At 48.9% G+C, this 19,400-nt stretch overlaps 1 protein-coding gene across 5 annotated transcripts in view; it reads left to right on the forward strand.

Moving 5' to 3' along the window:
* ASTN2 (astrotactin 2) overlaps positions 1-19,400 on the forward strand; it is a 473,842-nt gene that overhangs the window by 292,391 nt on the left and 162,051 nt on the right. For all 5 annotated transcript variants that reach the window (XR_013539660.1, XM_072984878.2, XM_072984877.2 and 2 more), the window contains exon 11: positions 5,569-5,719. Coding sequence is in view for 4 of the 5 variants with exons in the window: in XM_072984878.2 (XP_072840979.2) it covers positions 5,569-5,719 (151 nt within the window). In the remaining variant the exon portion in view is untranslated. The remainder of the gene's footprint in view (positions 1-5,568; positions 5,720-19,400) is intronic.

The following is a 19,400-nucleotide window of genomic DNA, read 5'->3' on the forward strand; positions in this document are numbered from 1 at the left end:
ACACCTGAACCTATCAGGTTGGTACTCTGACACACAGTAGTACCCTGTCTGACACACAGACTCCCACAACAGCTTCTTCTTCCTAGCTGCTGCTTCGTCACAACCCAGTGTCTCCTTTAGTGTGTCTTTCACCACACAGGCATCACATATTTATACAGTACAGCCCCTCCTCCTGATGTCCCGCCTTCCACTCCCCATAGGATGGAACTTTCCCTCCAAACCCATGACAGACAGGTAACATCAGTGCTGTATGTAACAGATAGCACACAATAATTGTTTGTGGATTACAAATAGAGATGGGCACCACTCACTTTGTGCCAATTCATCAGAAGTCAATGATGCGGCATGTGCCCTTCCCCTGTCCCCAGGGCGTCTCCCCCTCTCACCAGCCAGCATGCACTGCTCTTCGCACGACTTTACAGTTGCATCAAGAGCCTGGACTTCCCTTCCCCACCTCCTCCAGCAGCTGCCCACTCAAAGGCAGAGCTGCAGGAATCCCTGCCCTGCCTCTTTGTCCGAGTGGGCAGCTGCTGGGGGAGGCAGAGAAAAGGAAGTCTGTCCTCCTGTTGCAACTGGACAGTCACATGGTGTGTGCTTGATGGTGAGTGGAAGAGCCACCAGGAGTGCGGTGGAAGAGAACACAACAACCCTGCGCAAAACGAGTTGTGTCCATCTCTAATGAAGAGTATTCTAATTACCAACATCAAAGCAAACTAACTCATGTTTTTCCAATGTGTGCTGCATTTGCTTTCTGTTTTGATCTGCACTCTATCCACACTTCTTTTATAACTAAACATCAAGAATGAAAGCCGTGCCGTCCCTTTGCACCTCGCAATCTAGGGTCTTCACACCAGTAAAAAGAAGATTAACAAATCTGTCTGTAATATACTTGAACTATGTACTGTTTTTAAATGCATTCATATATAATTTAAATTAAATCACTCCTTTTGACATCTCTCCTCTTCACACTTTATTAGCATGTAGCTTTGAAACTCCCATCGATTTCAAAGAAAGATGTGCTGTGCTGCTGGGGAAGTAGGCAGGACAGGACAGCTTTCCGAGAAACAAAGCTGATTTTGGTCTGGGAGTCCACGTTATTTACCATATGCTAGCCCAGTAGTCTTTGCATCGCTGCTTTGCCTCCTCCAGCACCCACCCTTCGGAGTGAAGCACTTTGGGACCTTGGACTGTCTTGTCATCAGTTATGTTTGTCACAGACCGGAAAGTCTCAGTTCAATAGAACTGCGGTAGAGCTCAGTGGTTTCAGGTTGGGAGTTTGATCCCTCACTGTGTCTCCTTGACAAGGACTGGACTTGATTATTCCACTTCAGCTCTGCATGTCTAAGATGATTCTGACATAATGATTCTGTTCGTTGATGTCCTGAACACAGGGTGGTTCCCAAATAAAGAGATCACACTCTTATATTCGGTAGAAGTTCTTAGATTACAACATTTTTAATTTTTGAGGTGTGTCTTTTGCACCAGTCGTTTGCTGGCGAATCTGGAGCAGTGGTTCCCTAGATGTCTTTGGACAACAACTCGCAGAAGCCTTCAGCACTAGCTGTGCTGGTCAGGATTTCTGGGAGTTATAGTCCAAGAACATCTGGAGACCCAAGGTTGGGGACCACTGATCTAGAGTAAAAATGAATACAAGAAAAAAACACAAAGAACCCTACTTAGATCCAGCAAGGATCTGATGTGGGCCCAGCCAACGCTCTGAGTAATGAAATTGTGGGACTAGGGTTATCCTTCCCCTTCTAGTCTTCAAAAGATAGGAAAGAAGCAACTTTGCTAAAGATCAATCTTTGTAAGTAGAGATTAGTAAAGGTAAAGGTTCCCCTTGACAAATTTGTCCAGTCGTGTTCGACTCTAGGGGGCGGTGCTCATCCCTGTTTCCAAGCCATAGAGCCAGCGTTTTGTCCAAAGACAATCTTCCGTGGTCACATGGCCAGTGTGACTTAGACACGGAACGCTGTTACCTTCCCACCGAGGTGGTCCCTGTTGATCTACTTGCATTTGCATGCTTTCGAACCGCTAGGTTGGCGGGAGCTGGGACAAGCGACGGGCTCTCACTCCGTCACGTGGATTCGATCTTACGACTGCTGGTCTTCTGACCCTGCAGCACAGGCTTCTGCGGTTTAGCCTGCAGCGCCACCACGTCCCCTTAAGTAGAGATTATCCCAGCTCAAATGATGTCACAAGCAAGGTATTTAGGCAGAGTTTCCCCGTGGGTGGGTTCTTTATCTTCCTCTTTGCATATGGAAAGACCAGGAGGTCACCCCTTGTCCTTTTAAGCATGAAAGCAGTACCAAAGTTTGAGCTGAGGGAACAAATTCCGTAGGGATCAATTACTGAAGCCTTGGAAGACCTCCCCAAATCTTGCCCCTCTGGGCAGTAGTTCATTTTGGATGTACTATCAAAGTAACTTTGGGAATCACACACACACACCCTTACCTATGAAGAAGACTGAATGCCTCCTGATCTTAAGCAATGCAGTGCATTTTGCCTGTTTTGTTGAGGGTGGTTCAAGCTGTCAGCTTTGGTGTAAATTTATTCCTTTTCTGTTGGCGTGTGCTCTCTTCCCATAGTAGCAGCGGGGAGGGAAAGCGAAGAAGGGAACTTCTGGATCAGTGGTTCCCAGATCAGATGTTCTTGGACTACCACTCCCAGAAATCCTAGCCAGCACAGCAGAGTGGAGAAGAGTTCTGGGAGTTTTAGTCCAAGAAGATTGGGAACCACTGCTCTGAGATAAAAAGCGGAGTGAGCGAGGGTGACCAGGCTAAGTCATTCTGTGAACATCAAGGCCGAGAGAGATCGGTTCTCTAGCCCAGAGGTCCCCAACCCTGGACCTCCAGATGTTCTTGGACTACAACTCCCAGAAGCCTTCACCACCACCTTTGCTGGCCATTATTTCTGGGAGTTGAAGTCCAAGAACATCTGGAGGCCCAAGGTTGGGGACCACTGCTTTAGCCGATACACAATGTCATGTCTTCTTCTTGTTGCTGCTATTATTGCTGCTGCTGTTAAGCATTAAAAAAAAAACAACTAAGCAAGTGTTTGAAGAATCAGCTCTCTGATTCTCTACCCGGTTTGGGAATCAGTGCAAACTTGACGAAGGTCTTATCAGTCCAAACCAACCGCTCTTTGTGATGTTCCCTTTGGGCGTGGAATGTGGCAGGGATGCCAAAGCGTCAGTGGAAGGGAGGCCTGATTCGTCTCACATCAGTTGGTTCCTGCACATCAGCCTTGGCGTGTGATGCGCTCAGAGGCTTTGCTTGAGGGGCCGCTGCCAGCCTCCTCCTCCTCCCGAAGCAACCGTTTGTTCTCTGGTTTCCCCTAGCAATGGCAGCCACCCCTTCCCTGCCCCTCGGTTACCTGCTCTTGTTCAGAACGTCATGTTTAAATAATAATAATTGTCTCTCAAACACAACGGCAGGGGAAGAAAAACAACAACGGCTGCTAGAGGTGGGAGGCCAGCTTGTTCATCCCAGCTGAGCATGTGCTTGTCTTTCCTTGCCTGTGTTTCAACCTGTTGATCCCTATTCTAGAGGAGTTGATGTTTACTGTGTCTCTCACCAGTTCTTCTACCTTTCCATTTTTTGCATTGGTGACCCTTCCTAAGTTGCTTGCCTTTGTGAATAAAGACCCCTTTTCCAATTATTATCCCCCCCCCCCAGATCTCCAATTCCTTTGGTGCCACTCAAAGCTTATCCCTTCGTAAGTGGCCTTGTGCTTGATGACCTCAAGCACAATTATCTCTCTTAGAAGGATGGAGCTCATCAGACTCTTCAGCTGAGTCCAGAACTCCCTGGTGTCCCAGTTCAGCTTTCTAGGGCTCCTCAGATGGCCACATCATCTCAGCTTCTCTTAAGAGTTAGTTCCAGTATAAGGTGTAAGATGAAATAGGGAGCATTTTGAAGTCCATTCCTTTTGTCTTTGGCTGAATGGCAGTAGAACAAATTCCACAAGAATTTGGCCATTGGGCTGAAGTGTCCTTCCTTCCTTCCTTCCTTCCCTCCCTCCCTCCTTCCTTCCTTCCTTCCTTCCTTCCTTCTATCAACCATCAGCTCCTTCCTTCCTTCCTTCCTTCCTTCCTTCCTTCCTTCCTTCCTTCCTTCCTTCCTTCCTTCCTTCCTTCCTTCCTTCCTTCCTTCCTTTCTTTTCTTTTCTTTTCTTTTCTTTTCTTTTCTTTCCTCCCTCCCCCATCCCTCCCTTTCCTTCCTTCCTTCCCTCCTTCTTCCTTCCTTCCTTCCTTCCTTCCTTCCTTTTCTTTTCTTTTCTTTTCTTTTCTTTCCTCCCTCCCCCATCCCTCCCTTTCCTTCCTTCCTTCCCTCCTTCTTCCTTCCTTCCTTCCCTCCTTCTTCCTTCCTTCCTTCCCTCCTTCCTTCCTTCCTTCCTTCCTTCCTTCCTTCCTTCCTTCTATCAACCATCAGCTCCTTCCTTCCTTCCCTCCTTCCTTCCTTCCTTCCTTCCTTCCTTCCTTCCTTCCTTCCTTCCTTCCTTCCTTCCTTCCTTCCTTCTATCAACCATCAGCTCCTTCCTTCCTTCCTTCCTTCCTTCCTTCCTTCCTTCCTTCCTTCCTTCCTTCCTTCCTTCCTTCCTTCCTTCCTTCCTTCCTTCCTTCCTTCCTTCCTTCCTTTCTTTTCTTTTCTTTTCTTTTCTTTTCTTTCCTCCCTCCCCCATCCCTCCCTTTCCTTCCTTCCTTCCTTCCTTCCTTCCTTCCTTCCTTCCTTCCTTCCTTCCTTCCTTCCTTCCTTTTCTTTTCTTTTCTTTCCTCCCTCCCCCATCCCTCCCTTTCCTTCCTTCCTTCCCTCCTTCTTCCTTCCTTCCTTCCCTCCTTCTTCCTTCCTTCCTTCCTTCCTTCCTTCCTTCCTTCCTTCCTTCCTTCCTTCCTTCCTTCCTTCCTTCCTTCCTTCCTTCCTTCTATCAACCATCAGCTCCTTCCTTCCTTCCTTCCTTCCTCCCTCCCTCCCTCCCTCCCTCCCATTCCATCTCTTCTCCTCTCCTGCAATGGAGCAGTGTTGCACATTTCTTTTTAAAACATGTCATGTTGTAGTTGCTGGTGATTAGTGTGTATATATATATATATATAGAGTTCAAACTGTTTCGGCTGAAATGACTGGTGATGTTTCCAGGCCTTCCACAACAATGATTCCCAACTTTGGGTCCCTGGATGTCCTTGGACTACAACTCCCAGAAGCCTTCACTACCAGCTGGGCTGGCTGGGATTTCTGGGAGTTGCAGTCCAAGAACATCTGGGGACCCAAGGCTGGGGAGCTATGATCTACAGAGAAGCATGTTGGGTAAAGCTGCTGCAGAGCCGTGCCCGATCAGACCAGAAATCTGTTGTAGTCCAGTCTTCTGTTCTTACAGGGGTCAGCCAGTGGCTTGTGGAGGGTGTACCTATAGGACATGAATTGCATGGCATCCGCCCAAGGGTTGAACCTGAGGACTAGTGGGAAAAGTGAGTTGGAGGAAGAAGAAACATAAAAGAGGCAGGTCTCTCTCCAGCCACATGTGTCTGTGTGTGGTTGTATTTCTTTTAACATTAAATTCTTCCTCTCCAAGGGAAGAAGCCATGCTGTCGACCTACTTCGAAACCATCAACGACCTGCTCTCCTCCTTCGGGCCAGTCCGAGACTGTTCACGCAACAACGGCGGCTGTACCCGGAACTTCAAGTGTGTGTCGGAACGGAAGGTGGATTCCACCGGCTGCATGGTACGTCCGATGCGGTGTTTCCGGGCAGGTGGGGCTCAGTGAAGAATGGGCCCTGTCTTCTATAGTCAATGAATGCTCCAGGAGCAACTAGACCATCGTGGAAGTGGGCTGCCCATCCCATTTAAGGCCTTCCTGGTGTAGTTTTATATCACAAACTTTGCTTGTTTTGTCCTCACAAGCAAAGATGGGGAACCGTTAAATTATTTGCTTTCTCCCGCACAAGGACAACATGTCTTATGGAACTTCTCACGCGAGAAGAAACAAGAATAAATACATACATTGAGCAAGGTTGCACAAAGAGTGCCAAAGGCACAGAAGACGGTCCTGAACTCTAAAAGCTAATTTTCTCCTCTTCTGGTTACAGTTTACGAAGGGCTCTTTCCTCCTTCCCCGTGTCTCAGAAGTCGCTCACGTAGTCACTTCCCAGTTAATTCCACAGGGGGCAGGGAGGTATGTTTCAAAGCCCTGGCATGTTATACGAAGGGCATTTCCTTCTTCATCACTTTGATCTTATCCCAACACCCTCAAGAGGACACGAGGAAGGAAAACAAGGCACGGCGCAGAGCAGCCCTTGAACCGTGTGAGAGTCTTCCTTCGGCATTTGAGAACTGCAAACGCCCCTCTGAAGTGAATGGTTTTGCCACCGAGAGAGAGAGCGAAGGGGTCTTACCGTAATCTCCTGTCAAGTTACCCTGCTGGATTTGTGCGGGGTTGAGTAGGCAGTTGGCTGGCCAACAACGTGTCCCTTGTTGCATCCATCCGTGCCTGAAGGGGTGCTTGGCTGTTCCACCAATGGCCAGAGTAGGGTGTCCACTAATGGGGCAGTATAAACATTTCAATGAGAGAGAAAACAAAAACTCACCAAAGATTAATGAAGACTCAGAACAACACCAAATTAAGTTTGCTTAGGTTTCAGGAGGTGGGCTAACGATTTCAAGCATTTTAAACAGGCTTCAAACAGTTTAAGACACTTTTACAGAAGTGAAAAGGGGCACATCAGAAAGAGCTTCAAAAGCAGGGAAACGGAGATCAAAGAGCCCTTTCCGATGTGCCTTTTCGCTCCTGTAAAAGTGCCTTAAACTGTTTGAAAAGTGTTTTAAATGCTTGCTATTGTTAGCCCACCTCCTGAACCCTATGCAAACTTAATTTGGTGTTGTTCTGAGTCTTCGTTAATTTTTGGTGATTTTTTGTTTTCTCCATTGAAAGCCATTGAATGGTCTGTCTAATGGCTTTCAATGGAGAAAACAAAAAATCACCAAAAATTAATGACGACTCAGAACAACACCAAATTAAGTTTGCTTAGGTTTCAGGAGGTGGGCTATTGATGCCAAGCATTTAAAACAGGTTTCAAACAGTTTAAGGCACTTTTAAATGAGGGAAAAGAGACATTGGAATGCCATTCAAATGCATTGAGTCGGCTTCAATACATTTGAATGGAGGAAACATTGTTTCACTCAACGATGTTTCCTATGGGGATTTTCGCTCAAGGATGGCAATCCGTTCCAATTGGAACGGATTAACCGGTTTTCAATGCATTCCTATGGGAAATGGTGTTTCACAGAACAATGTTTCACACGTTGATTTTTTTTGGAACCAATTAACATCGTTGTGTGAGGCACTACTGTATTTCCTGATACTCAGCCGAAATCTAGTTTCCGGTTGCTTGAGCCCATGATTATGTATCCTGTGCTCTAGGATGATCGAACAGAGATCCTCGGGTAGGTAGACAGATAGGCAGCCAAATTGCTGTTGTGCAATTCAGTTGCCCCCCCAGTGAGATTTTGACCAATTTCCCTTTGTTCTGATTTAAAGAAGGGGCTCGTTCCCATTAATATTAGCTAGGCATTTTTGACTCAATTACTTTCTGGCTGTGCTCCAGCAAGGAATGCCCTTCTTTCCGTGGGTACAAGGTTGCTGGTCTAGCCTAGGATCCCATTTGGCTGCCGCGTGGCATCTTCCTCTCCCTTTTGACAAGCATACGAAGAGACGGAGCTATGATTGCTCCAGACAGACACGTGTGATGGGTTCCAGTGCAAATGATACAAAGGCAGTTATCAGGATTCCAGGGGTCTCCCCAGGCATACACGGAGTTGCCATGTGTGTCTGCTCATCAAGCTGGCTTCCCCCGCCTTCCCCCCCCCAGGCGCCTCTCCAGCTCTTTGGTTCCATTACCAAGCTTTTGCGCCCCCCCCAGCAAGACGTCGATCTTGCTCCTCCCCTCCCATCACCCTTGCAACCCAGCAACGAGCAAATGTGTTTTCCGTTCACGACAAGATCATCCTCACACTGTCTGGAAATGTCAGCCTCAAGTGGAAGCGATTTTTGAGAGCTTATTCATGATGTTTATGTTGCTGAAAGCACACAAGGCCATTTGAATTGGAATCGCTGCCTTCTGACACGGCCACCCCACGCTTTGCCCACCTGGCCCCTTACCTGAGTGAATGGGGCTCCTTCCTGTCGTCAAGCCAAAAGATAAAATAACAAGAAAAACGGTAACGGTCTGTCCACGTCCAGCAGGATTCTGATCCATTTGGCGGCATCTTCCCGGCGGGAGAATGCCGTCCATACAACTCCACCATTAGAGGTCCAGATCCGTGAAGAGAAAAGCTGGGAGTGGGGTCAGTGGCTGCCCCTTGCCTTGCAGTGGGTGATGGCGTAAGGGAGACGAGAGACTGGCCGGGGAGATAAGAGGCAGGCGCGGCTGCCAGCACTGGTGCCCGTTGAAGGTGCCACTTTTCTCCTCCACATGTGCACCGTGGAGAAGAGAACATTGCAACCGGACGCACTCCAGTTTGCAGGGGAAAAAAGGCTGCCACTGAGAGAGATGTAAGCTGGATTAATAGTTCAGTGGTTTAGGTCCCTAGTTGCAGAGTCAACGGCTGGGAGTTCAGTTCCCCACCGGGCTCCCTAAAGAGCAGAGCCAGCCTGGGTGGCCTTGGGCCAGCTGCCCAGCAATCCCAAGGCTACCCCCCAGAAGAAGGGAAAGGGAAACCACTTCTGAGTACTCTCTACCAGGAGAAGAGGGTTGCCATACGTCAGAACTGACTTGAAGACAGATGCTTATTGTTTTAAGAGAGGTGTGTGGATAACCAGAATAGTGCAGTATATAGATCAATGAATTAACTAGGACTCAAGAGGCCTGGGTTCAAATCCCAACTCAGCCATGGAAACTCATGGGGTGTGAGAAACTGCTAAAGCTATTCCTTAAATATCACACTTACCTTGAAAGGGTCCACTATACGTCCATTCTGACTTGACAGCAAAATAACAAGAGGTGGGCACTTGTGTGTGTGTGTGTGTGTGTGTGTGTGTGTGTGTGTGTGTGTGTGTGTGTGTGTGTGTGTGTGTGTGTGTGTGTGTGTGTGTGTGTGTGTGTGTGTGTGTGTGTGTGTGTGTGTGTGTGTGTGTGTGTGTGTGTGTGTGTGTGGCTAAAAGGGGGTGGAATGAAAGGCAGTTTCTGTCTCTTTGATTCTCAGTCTGCTTCCATTCGAAGCTTCCGGTGCACATTTGCTAGGCTTTGGCAGGAATCTACAGCATCGTAGATTTGGTAGCGGGGGTTGCTTGCTAGAAGTTTGAAAGCAACAAGAGATGGGTGGAAGGCTAGAATTCAGTGGTGCCGTTCAGAGGCAATAATTCGTATTTCTGGCCCCGTTGATGATAGAGGAATCTTGGCGCCTTGCTACGCTCGGGGTAAGGTGAGAAGCAGGACCAACACCTGCGCAGAAAATTTCCTCTCTCTTGATAGGCCCCATTCTCTCCTACCCTAGAGTTTGCAAATTTGTCTTTCTCCCTGTCTATAGCCAGACTTTGTGTTTGGCAGGAGGTAAACCCATTATGAGACTGCTCCTCCTCCTACTCCTACTCCTCTGGCTTCATGACTGTTGCTTTTTTCAGCTCTAAACCTCCAGACAGCCTGTGCCTTTGGACATAAATTCCTCACTTTTTTATTTTCTCACTTGACCCGTTGCATCACATCCTGTGGTTGTTCTTCCTGCCCTGCTGAAATCAAACCTGGAATGTCTTTTCCTTCTTCCTGCGAAGAAAGAAAGCAGTTCACAGGAATGGCTATGGTTTGACTGAAGGGGGAATGAAAAATAGCCTGCATGCATATGTCTGTATGTCTCTGTGTGTTTGTATTTGTGTGTGTGTGCACATGCATGTTCATATACTCACACACGTGTGCGCACATATACACACACACAGACACAGAGAGATCATATATTTGAGTTTGCCATCTCCTCAGTTTGATACCTGCCTACCTGTTCATTACATTGCCACCTGGCTGTATGTTTTTAATCTGTGCATTTATGCTATGAGCTGTCAGTCAGACATACACAGAAGGAGGGAGGGAGAGAGAGAGAGAGATTATTCATGATATTGAATAATTACCGACCCGTCCTCTAATGCCCCATCCTTGGGGAAGGTGCCAGAGCGGGTAGTGGCTCTCAGCTCCGGAGGATGAGACACGGAGTATTCTGGACCCATTTCAGTCTGGCTTCAGGAGGCCTGGTTGGGGGGCAGAGATGGCTTCGGTCACCTTGATGCGAGACAAACGACGACGGGAGCCGGACAAGGGATCCGTGTCCCTGTCGGTTTTGCTGTCGGCTCCCAGCGGCTTTCGATCCTCTCACCCACGATATCCTGCTGCCCCATCTCTCTGGGGTGGGATTTGGGTCCCCCCATTTTACCACAACTCTTGGCCTTCCTGGAGGAGAGAACCCAGGTGGTGGGGCTGGGGGGGGGTCCTGTTCAACGCCCTGGCACCACTGACCTGTGTGTGTGTGGGGGGGTCAAACTCCTAACCTCTGGCTCTGCAACCAGATCCCTCAGCCGCTGAGCTCCTCAGCAGCTCCTGTGTAAAGAGTATTAATTTCTCCAGGCCTTAGCTTGTTGGGAATGTGTGCTGTTAAGAATCCCTTCCTCCGCATGCTGGGTTTCTTGTTGCAGCATCGGGAGCAGGAGCATGGATCCCTCGTGCATCATCTGCCGTAACAGTCACCTGGATAGATCAGGGATGGATCTTCACCCTGCAGGCAGGAGAGGAGGAGAGATGAGAAAAGTGCCCGGTAGATGGGCTGAACACTTCCAGGATAATAGGAAGGAGAAATGGTCGTGCTGAGACACATAGGAAGGACAGTAATTTGGGAGCAGGAGGAGGGAGGACAGCTGCCAAACTCTGTAAATCAAGGGGTAACGTCCGAGGCGAGATGCGTAAGAGGCGGATGAGCGCGTCTCGTGTGTGAATGCGCAGAACGTTAGGGGCGTCTTGCACCTGCTCTGTTTAATTATCTCAAGGAAGAACCCGTCGCTCTTTCGATGACTCCAAGGGATTTCTTAACTCCAAGTAATGGTGGCCACATGGGGGGGAAGATGCTTAGCAAAACACCGGATATTGTGTCTCCTGGTAAGGTGCTTAGGAGACAGATGGATTTGAACATCTGAAGCAGAAATCGTGATGGATTGGTCTTGTCAAGGGCATGGAAAGGAAGGGAAGAGGGTGTGGAGGGAGCTGTTGGTGTTGGGTTGTTATAGGAAAAGCTGTTACTCTTCAAAAACAGGTAACACGGTGATTTTAAAGTTGGGTTTTTAAACCCTGGCGTCCTTTCCCTTTGCCATCATTTCCTGAAACCCAAGTCCTAATTCTTCTGTTGCTCCTTGTGATAAACATGTTTTTCCCCAAACATGTTCACTTGTGTCTCTTCCTTTTCAAGTTTAGAAACCACCCTCACCCTGGTCTACTTTCACATTAGGAATTTCTTAGTTTGTGCCTAGATGTGCCTGGTTGGTCAAGGAAGGTCAAGTGTCTTCCCATGTATAACCCTTTGCAACCCCCGCCCATGGGACCAAATGGACATCAGCATGCGTTCTCTCACGTTTCCTTCTTCCAGTGGGATTTTGTCAGAGTGACATGCCTCTGTGCAAAGATTTGCACATGAAGCCTCTGTTTACCCTTCCCTGTCTTATGTCATGCTAGTTGCAAAAGACAGAGGTGAAGAAAAGTCTGTACTATGGCAAACAGACCTCTTCCACCTCTTGCAGACATGCTTCTTCTCAATAGGCACCAAGGGTGTGATCTAGTTTCATGATCATCCAATTTAAACCTAATTGCTTATTGACTCCACTTGGCATGGCTCTAGGCGGCAATTAATCTTGCCAGAGCAAACCTTCGCCCGCAGCTACTTTAATCGCCTTCTGGTGGTTCCATCGCCAGAAAAAGGTGCTCCTCTCTTTCCTCCAGGGGGTTTCTGTTGATTTGCTCCTCGGTAGGTTTGTCCATGTTCCTGACGATTTCTCCACCCTTCTCCTATGTCCACCAGCTCCCTACCCTGAATTCTTCAAATCCTGCTGCTTCGTTAACACTCCTGATTAAGCCATCCCAGCCCCAGAGCAGCACGCTGGCTTCACCTCTTGGGTGCTCGGCATTCTGAGGTCCAGATGCCGGTGGGCTGTGTTTTCTAAGGTGTTCTTGCAGTATTTTGTAATGTTTTAATGGCAAGATGGTTTGTTATATGACAAAGCTGGTCTGTAGTTATCAAGTGGTGCTAACAAGGTGCTAATGGGCTGGCTCCTATGATTGAGGTCTCCGTAGCTTGGGAAGATGATTCCCCACAGAGCCTCCTTGATAGGGGCTGGACTCGGTCATCCTTAGGGTCCCTTCTAGCTCCGCAGTTCTAAAAGGATGATGAACTTACAGGATTCTAGCATCCTCCAGCAGGCTGTGATGGGGGCAGGCATTGGGGGGCATTGCCCCACCCTTCCCTACTTGCTTTTAATTAAGGGGCACTTCGTTCCCCCCTTCCTCTTCTCTCACTTCTGAAAGAGGCTCGTAATTGCGCTTCTCTCCCCACAACTACCTGTTTGTAGTTCCTCACCCCACAAACACAGACGGCTCTCCCCCCCCCCAGCCCTCCTCCCCACGCCAGGTGTTTTTATGAAGCAGAAGCCTCTCTGCTGTAGCTTCATTTAAACGCTGCCAGCAGAGCAGTTGCTAATATTGAGAGGCATGTCATCGCCTATATATATAATCTTTGGAGGCAAGAGCAACAATTTTCTCTCGGCAGAAGTGCGGTATTAAAGATCCCGGTTCAAGGAATGAAGACGCTGACTTAATAAACAACAGCCCCCAATCCCACCCCAAAAGGACCGACAGTCTTTCAGGTAGCTCAAGATTGCTTCCTTTCTTCTTCGGGAGCGTTATATGGCCTAACGAAGCATGAAACAGATGCGGAGGAGAGCCCAGATCACCCTGACTTGATTTTTCTGGTTAGCAGAAATAAACGGCCAAATGGCCCCAGTGTTCCTTGTTTTCTGGAGCGAATGGCTTCTCATTTTGGGCTCCTTGCATCTCGACGTCAAGGTCCCTCCCTCTTTCAGTCCATTTTCAGTCTTAATGACCACGTTCGGTACAGCTGGCTGGATAGTTGAGTGAGTTAGTTCTCTTGGCTGTAGATCTAGGATGTGTGTTTGATTCCCCTTGAATAATATAGGTTATCTGGAATAATATAGTTTCTTACAGAGTCAGACCTTTGCTTCGTTACGAGCTTTGTCCAATTGGCTACGCCTGTCCAGGGACCGACTAAAACAACGGAAGACTCTTTCAAACGCATGAAAGACTTAAAAAGCTTTTAATTTGCATACGTGTTTATGAACCGTAGCTGATATCAGAGCTCCGCTGTAACCAGGACAGACAAACCTGTTTGAGATACTGTCTCCCCTATATGCATTGGGTAAAATTCTGATCAAAACTGAACTGAAGTCCTCATTCATTCCAAGGAGATGGGATGAGTCTATTAGTTCCCCCACACACACTTTTTCACCACTTTCATTTTTGGGGCACATTCTGATGAGAAATAAATCACAATGAAATCACTCCTCAACCCCAAGGGGTGACCTTTCCCATTTCCGCTGGAACAAAGCTGGGGGTTAAACCTCGGGCTGTTGGAGCGAGTCTGCCAGATGAAGGACGCGTGATCCTTATTTGGGACGGAGTGACTGTTAGGCTACTGAGAAGCGTGTTGAAGAACATGGCTTGAATGTTCTCCGGACCTCCAGGATTTGTTCATCATCATAACCTTGGCAAATGTTGCGAAAGACCAAAAAAAAAAAAAAAAAAAAAAAGAATAGGCAAGCTAGAAATAGCATCCTCTTACTCAGCACATTTCTTCTCTGTGTACATGTTGGGAGCTTCTGCTGACTGAAGGGCAGAGCCTCCTCCCTAATTATTATTTTCTCCTCACTTTAATTGCTCATTCCCCGTTCCAGTGCCAAGATGACAAGCACACACCTCCTGCATTTGTACTGCTTCCGTGGCCATGCGGCCGTATCCTGATTCCTCTTTTCCCTGTTTTTCCGAGAGCACAAAAAGCGCCAGACAAGCTGGCTTCTCTCATCCCCCACGGCAAGAGTTTGAACTAGTTTGAACCACACGCTTCACTTTTTGGCTCATTTCTTCTTCCTTGGGGGTTCGAGAGGGTGGTGGCCGACCAGCTTCAAGCGCTCTTGGAAGAAACAGATGCCCTGGATCCATTCCAGTCGGGCTTCAGACTGCGCCACGGCACAGAAACGGCTTTGGTCGCCCTGTGTGATGACCTACTGAGGGAGGCCGATAGGGGTAAAGTGTCCCTGTTGGTCCTCCTCGACATCTCAGCGGCCTTTGATACCATTGACCACGGTATCCTCCTGGGGAGGCTCTCCGAGTTGGGAATAGGTGGTCTGGCATTGTCCTGGCTCCGTTCCTTCTTGGAGGACCGTCCCCAGAGAGTTCAGCTTGGGGAGAGGGTCTCGGCCCCGTGGAGCCTCAATTGTGGGGTTCCACAGGGGTCGATTATCTCCCCAATGCTATTTAACATCTATATGAGGCCGCTGGGTGGGGTCATCAGGGGGTGTGGTGCTTCGTGTCACCAGTATGCGGACGACACGCAGCTCTACATCTCCTTTTTGCCAACCGCAGGAGAAGCCGTCCTGTGCCTTCAGCGCTGCCTGGGGACTATACTGGAATGGATGCAGGAGAACGGGCTTAGGCTGAACCCGGACAAGACGGAAGTGCTGAGGGTGGGCCCCCCCACGGACAAGACGGAAGTGCTGAGGGTGGGCCCCCCTACAGTCGGGGATTTGGGAAACTCCCTCTCCTTTGGGGGGGTGACTCTCCCTGCTAGGGATGGGGTACGCAGCTTGGGGATCCATCTGGACCCGGTGCTCTCCATGGAGTCACGGGTGGCGTCGGTGGTCCGCACCACCTTTTTTCACCTCAAGCGGATAGCCCAGCTGCGGCCCTACCTGGAAGTGGGGGCGCTCACCATCTTAGTACATGCGCTCGTAATCTCAAGATTAGACCACTGTAATGCGCTCTACGTGGGGCTTCCTTTGAGGCTGCTGCGGAAATTACAGGTGGTGCAGAATGCGGCGGCCAGATTACTCAGGGGAGTGAAAAAATTCCAACATATTTCGCCCACTCTGGCCGCATTGCATTGGCTGCCCATCAGGTTCCGCATCGACTTCAAAGTGCTAATGCTTACGTATAAAGCCCTAAACGGTTTAGGGCCTCGATACCTGGCGGAGCGCCTTCTCCCACCAAGTTCTACCCGGGTCACACGGGCGAGCCAGGAGGTGAGGCTGAGGAGCCTAACGCCGAGGGAGGCCCGGAAAGAGAAAACAAGAAATAGGGCCTTCTCGGCGGTGGCTCCTCGCCTGTGGAATAACTTACCTCCTGACATTCGCGGAGCTCCCTCGCTGGGCACTTTCAAGAATCTACTAAAGACCTGGATGTTTCGGCAGGCCTTCTCACCAGATTATTTTTTTTTTATTGTCTTTTTACTTTTACCTGTTTTGTGATTTGTTGTTTTATTTTTATTGTATTTTAACTTTGTTGTAAGCCGCCTAGAGTAGTCTTCGCGACTAGATAGGCGGGATATAAATAAATAAATAAATAAATAAATAAATAAATAAATAAATAAATAAATAAATAAATAAATAAATTCTTGGCAGCCAAAGCTGAGGATAGACCTGTCTCTTTGCAAGCTGCTTGTGTGCTTTGTACCTCCTTTGAGCTTCATCCTCTTGGGGTTGAAGATGGAGGGACTGTGGTTGAACCATGCTTAGCATCAACAATTGGCTTCTCTGTGTCCCCAGATCCATCCATCCGTCCGTCCGTCCGTCCATCCATCCATCCATCCATCCATCCATCCATCCATCCATCCATCCATCCATCCATCCATCCATCCATCCATCCATCCATCCATCCATCCATCCATCCATTCATTCATTCACATTTCACCCCACCTTTCTCCTTAAGAAGGACCCAAGGCAGTTGACATCATTAAAAGACAATATTAAACACTAAAAAGAATAAGTAGACGGATACTTAAAAATATCAAACACATACCACACCGAACAAAAGCGACACTAAAAACACATTCAAAGCGGTAAGTTTCAAACCATCCTTCTAAACTCTTCAGTCAGGCAGCCAGTGATTAAGGGAAAAACCAGTCTGAAGAGAACAGTCTTGGCCTGCTTGCAGAAGGACAGCCAAGAGGGGGCCAGGCTGGCCTCCAGTGGGAGGGAGTTCCAGAGTCTCTGGAAAGGCCCCTCTCCTGGGTCCCCACCAAAAGGCACCTGTGAGAATTTAGATTTCAGAGCACATGAGGGTGAAGCTGGAGTGAGAAACCGGGGAGGCATTTTCGGTCCGCCTGAAGAGGGGGGGAAGGACTGTGCTTCTGTAGCCTGTTCCTGACGCGGTGGCCCTTTTGAGCCCATGACACCCATCCCTCTCTCTCTCTCTCTCTCTCATTCCTTACCGTGGAATAGACTCATTGTGACGCTTCTCAGTGTCCTCAGATCGGCGAACCAACCCGCCTGAACTCTTTCCTCCTCTTGTTTTCTTTTTCCTCTGCTCTACGTTACCTTTCTCATAAATAATACGCACGGCACGTTGTTCGGTCTGCAACCCGCCGGGCGGCCAAAGAAAGCTCCTGCAGGGACATATTGACTAAGCACGCCTCGCCCACGATTATCCAGAAAGAATTATTGGCTGGGCTGGCTATTGATTTTCTCATAATTTCCAGCCCTCCTCCAGCTCCGTGTCACCAGAGAGGCAGATCACAAATTGAACTGCAACTGAATTGCTGCGGGATTGATTAAAACTCACGGTAATTATTGCTCTGGTGCTGCTCGAGGCAGGCTTGGTCAATGCGAGCAACAACGACGGATGGGATTCTTCAGGCGAGATCAGGGAAAGGGCAGGAGGGGGGTTCGTGGCACCAACCGGAAAGGATGGGCTCTGCCCCCAGTGACCCGGACGGCTTGAAGGGGTGCCCGGCTGTGAACACATGGATCGAAGACTGAGTTACGAGGTTATGGAAATGGGGTGGGGGGCTGCCTCTCCCGAGGGAGGGCAACGGTGGCTTTCCAGCTCTCGTGAGACTGCCCTTCCTAGCGTTCCTCCCCATTGGCTGAGGCAGGCTGGGGCTGATGGGAGTTGTAGTCCAGCCATACCTGGAGAAGCCCCTCGGCTTTAGAATGCGAGTCAACTCTGCAAGCGTTATGTTGGGCATCCTTCTTGCGCAGCCCAGCCACGGATGAGCCCCTGAAGCCATTCTTGGTGGGGGTCAGTGGTCTACCCGAGCCAGGACTCTCGGTTCAAAGGTTCACGTCTTCCAGAGTAGCGAGAACGATGATATCACCCCTCACCACCCCTCATGCTTCCTTATTTTACTCCAATCTTAGCTGCCATTCCTCACAAGGGTTGGGAGAGAAAGGGATATCTGCAAGGCATCCCTATCACTATGTACAGTCGTGCCCTGCTGGATGGTTACCCCATTTAACGATGAATCCACTTAACATTGACATTTTTGCGATCGCAAAACAATGGTTTAAATGGGTTTTTTTTCGCTGTGCGATGATCAGTTCCCTGCTTCGGGAACCGTTTTTTGCTTTACGATGATCAGCAAACAGCTGATCGTCAGGTTTCAAAATGGCCGCTGGCTGAAGAAAATGACCCCCCACTGTTTTTAGGACTGATTTTTCACACTACAGGCACCGAAAATGGCTGCCCCATGGAGGATCTTTGCTGGACGAGCAGATATTCAGCCCATTGGAACACATTGAACAGTTTTCAGTGCGTTTCAATGGTTTTTTGGGGTTCTTTTGTTCGACGACGTTTTCAGCGATTTCGCTGGAACGAATTAACGTCGTCAAGCAAGGCACCACTGTATTGGAGACTTGGCTGTGGGTGAGCAATTCAGAGCTCTCAGCTCTACCAAAGACCTGCTTCTCATCTGCTGGCCTGAGCAGATCCAGCAGTCTGCCATGTTGAGCTATGTCAGGATAAGCACCTAGCCTTCCAAATTTGCCACTGCATCCCTGGGACGAGGGGCAGGGGAGGACCCAGGAAGGTAATTCCCTTAGGCGGTCATCTCAGGGTCTCCCCACATGGGTGCAGGGGTGTGGGAAAAGCTGCGGATCCTGCCCCTGTCCAACCTGCTTGCTGCTCCTTGGCCGAATCCCCAAAGCTTTTTGGCACACGCGCTCCCTGGAGCAGAGATGATGAAGTGCTTGCAATTAAAGACGGAGCACTTGAAGTGCAAAATAGTTTGCAGATATTAAGTTAATCTTGATGATACAGGTTTATTTAACCCATAAATATGTCACGGTGGGCCTGGAGTCGCAGCCAGAAATCTTCCCTCCGTCCAGCTCCGGTTTCAATGGGCTACGGGAGAGGCTGGTTGGTCCCTCTGCCCTTTTCTTTCACCCTGACCGTCTCTTCCCAGTGCTGGTCCCGTTTCAGGTGCAGAAGCCCTAGGAGACGGGAGATGCTTCGTCATGGTCATATGTTCGTGCAGGTTGTCCTTTTGCCAAACAGAGGTGTTTGGACAATTCTAGAACTGGGTTCTGTGCATGTCTGGGCACGATTCCCACTTTCCCCCTCCTTTCTTTTTCATCCGCTGCAAGAACGGTGGCTTTCCAGCCTTCAGCTTGAAATCGGGTGTAGGAATCAAAAAGTCTGTAAGAAACTGGTCCATGGGGCCTCCCCTCCAGCCGTGAAGAGCTCTAAAGCAGAGCTTCTCCACCTGGGTCCCCAGGTGTTCTTGGACTACAACCCCCAGAAATCCTGGCCAGCACAGCTAGGGGTAAAGGATTCTGGCAGTTTTAGCCCAGCAACATAGGGACCTAGGGCTGGGAACTCCTGGCCAAAGGGATCCAAAGCAAGGTAAGAAGGGTAATTTACTACAGAGATGTTTTTGGCCAATTACGGGGACCTTGATAAGGAGTGGGGGGAACTCACCTCTTGTCTCGCTCCCACCTGTTGGCAAGGAATCCCAGGGGGCTTTAGGATTTCTCGATCAGGATTCCCGTCTAGTGGACCCTCGTTGACTGAGAACGTCTAGTTCTCAGTCAATGAGAAACACAGCAGTTAGCAAATATTCTGGACACCCGGAGGCACCAGTTCCAAAGCAGCAGCAGTTGTGTGAGCAGCACAGCAGGAGCAGAATTGTGTTGATGCAGAAGTAAATCTCACTTCTTTCTTTCTTTCTTTCTTTCTTTCTTTCTTTCTTTCTTTCTTTCTTTCTTTCTTTCTTTCTTTCTTTCTTTCTTTCTTATAGAAAAGAAAGGTAGCCATTTTATAGCCCTGCCTTGTCTTGACAGAGGCTGTTTATAATCCGCCTTCTACACATTCCAGTTCTGG

This window comes from Pogona vitticeps, chromosome ZW-PAR (genome assembly GCF_051106095.1).
Source record: "Pogona vitticeps strain Pit_001003342236 chromosome ZW-PAR, PviZW2.1, whole genome shotgun sequence".
NCBI classification, from domain to species: Eukaryota; Metazoa; Chordata; class Lepidosauria; order Squamata; family Agamidae; genus Pogona; species Pogona vitticeps.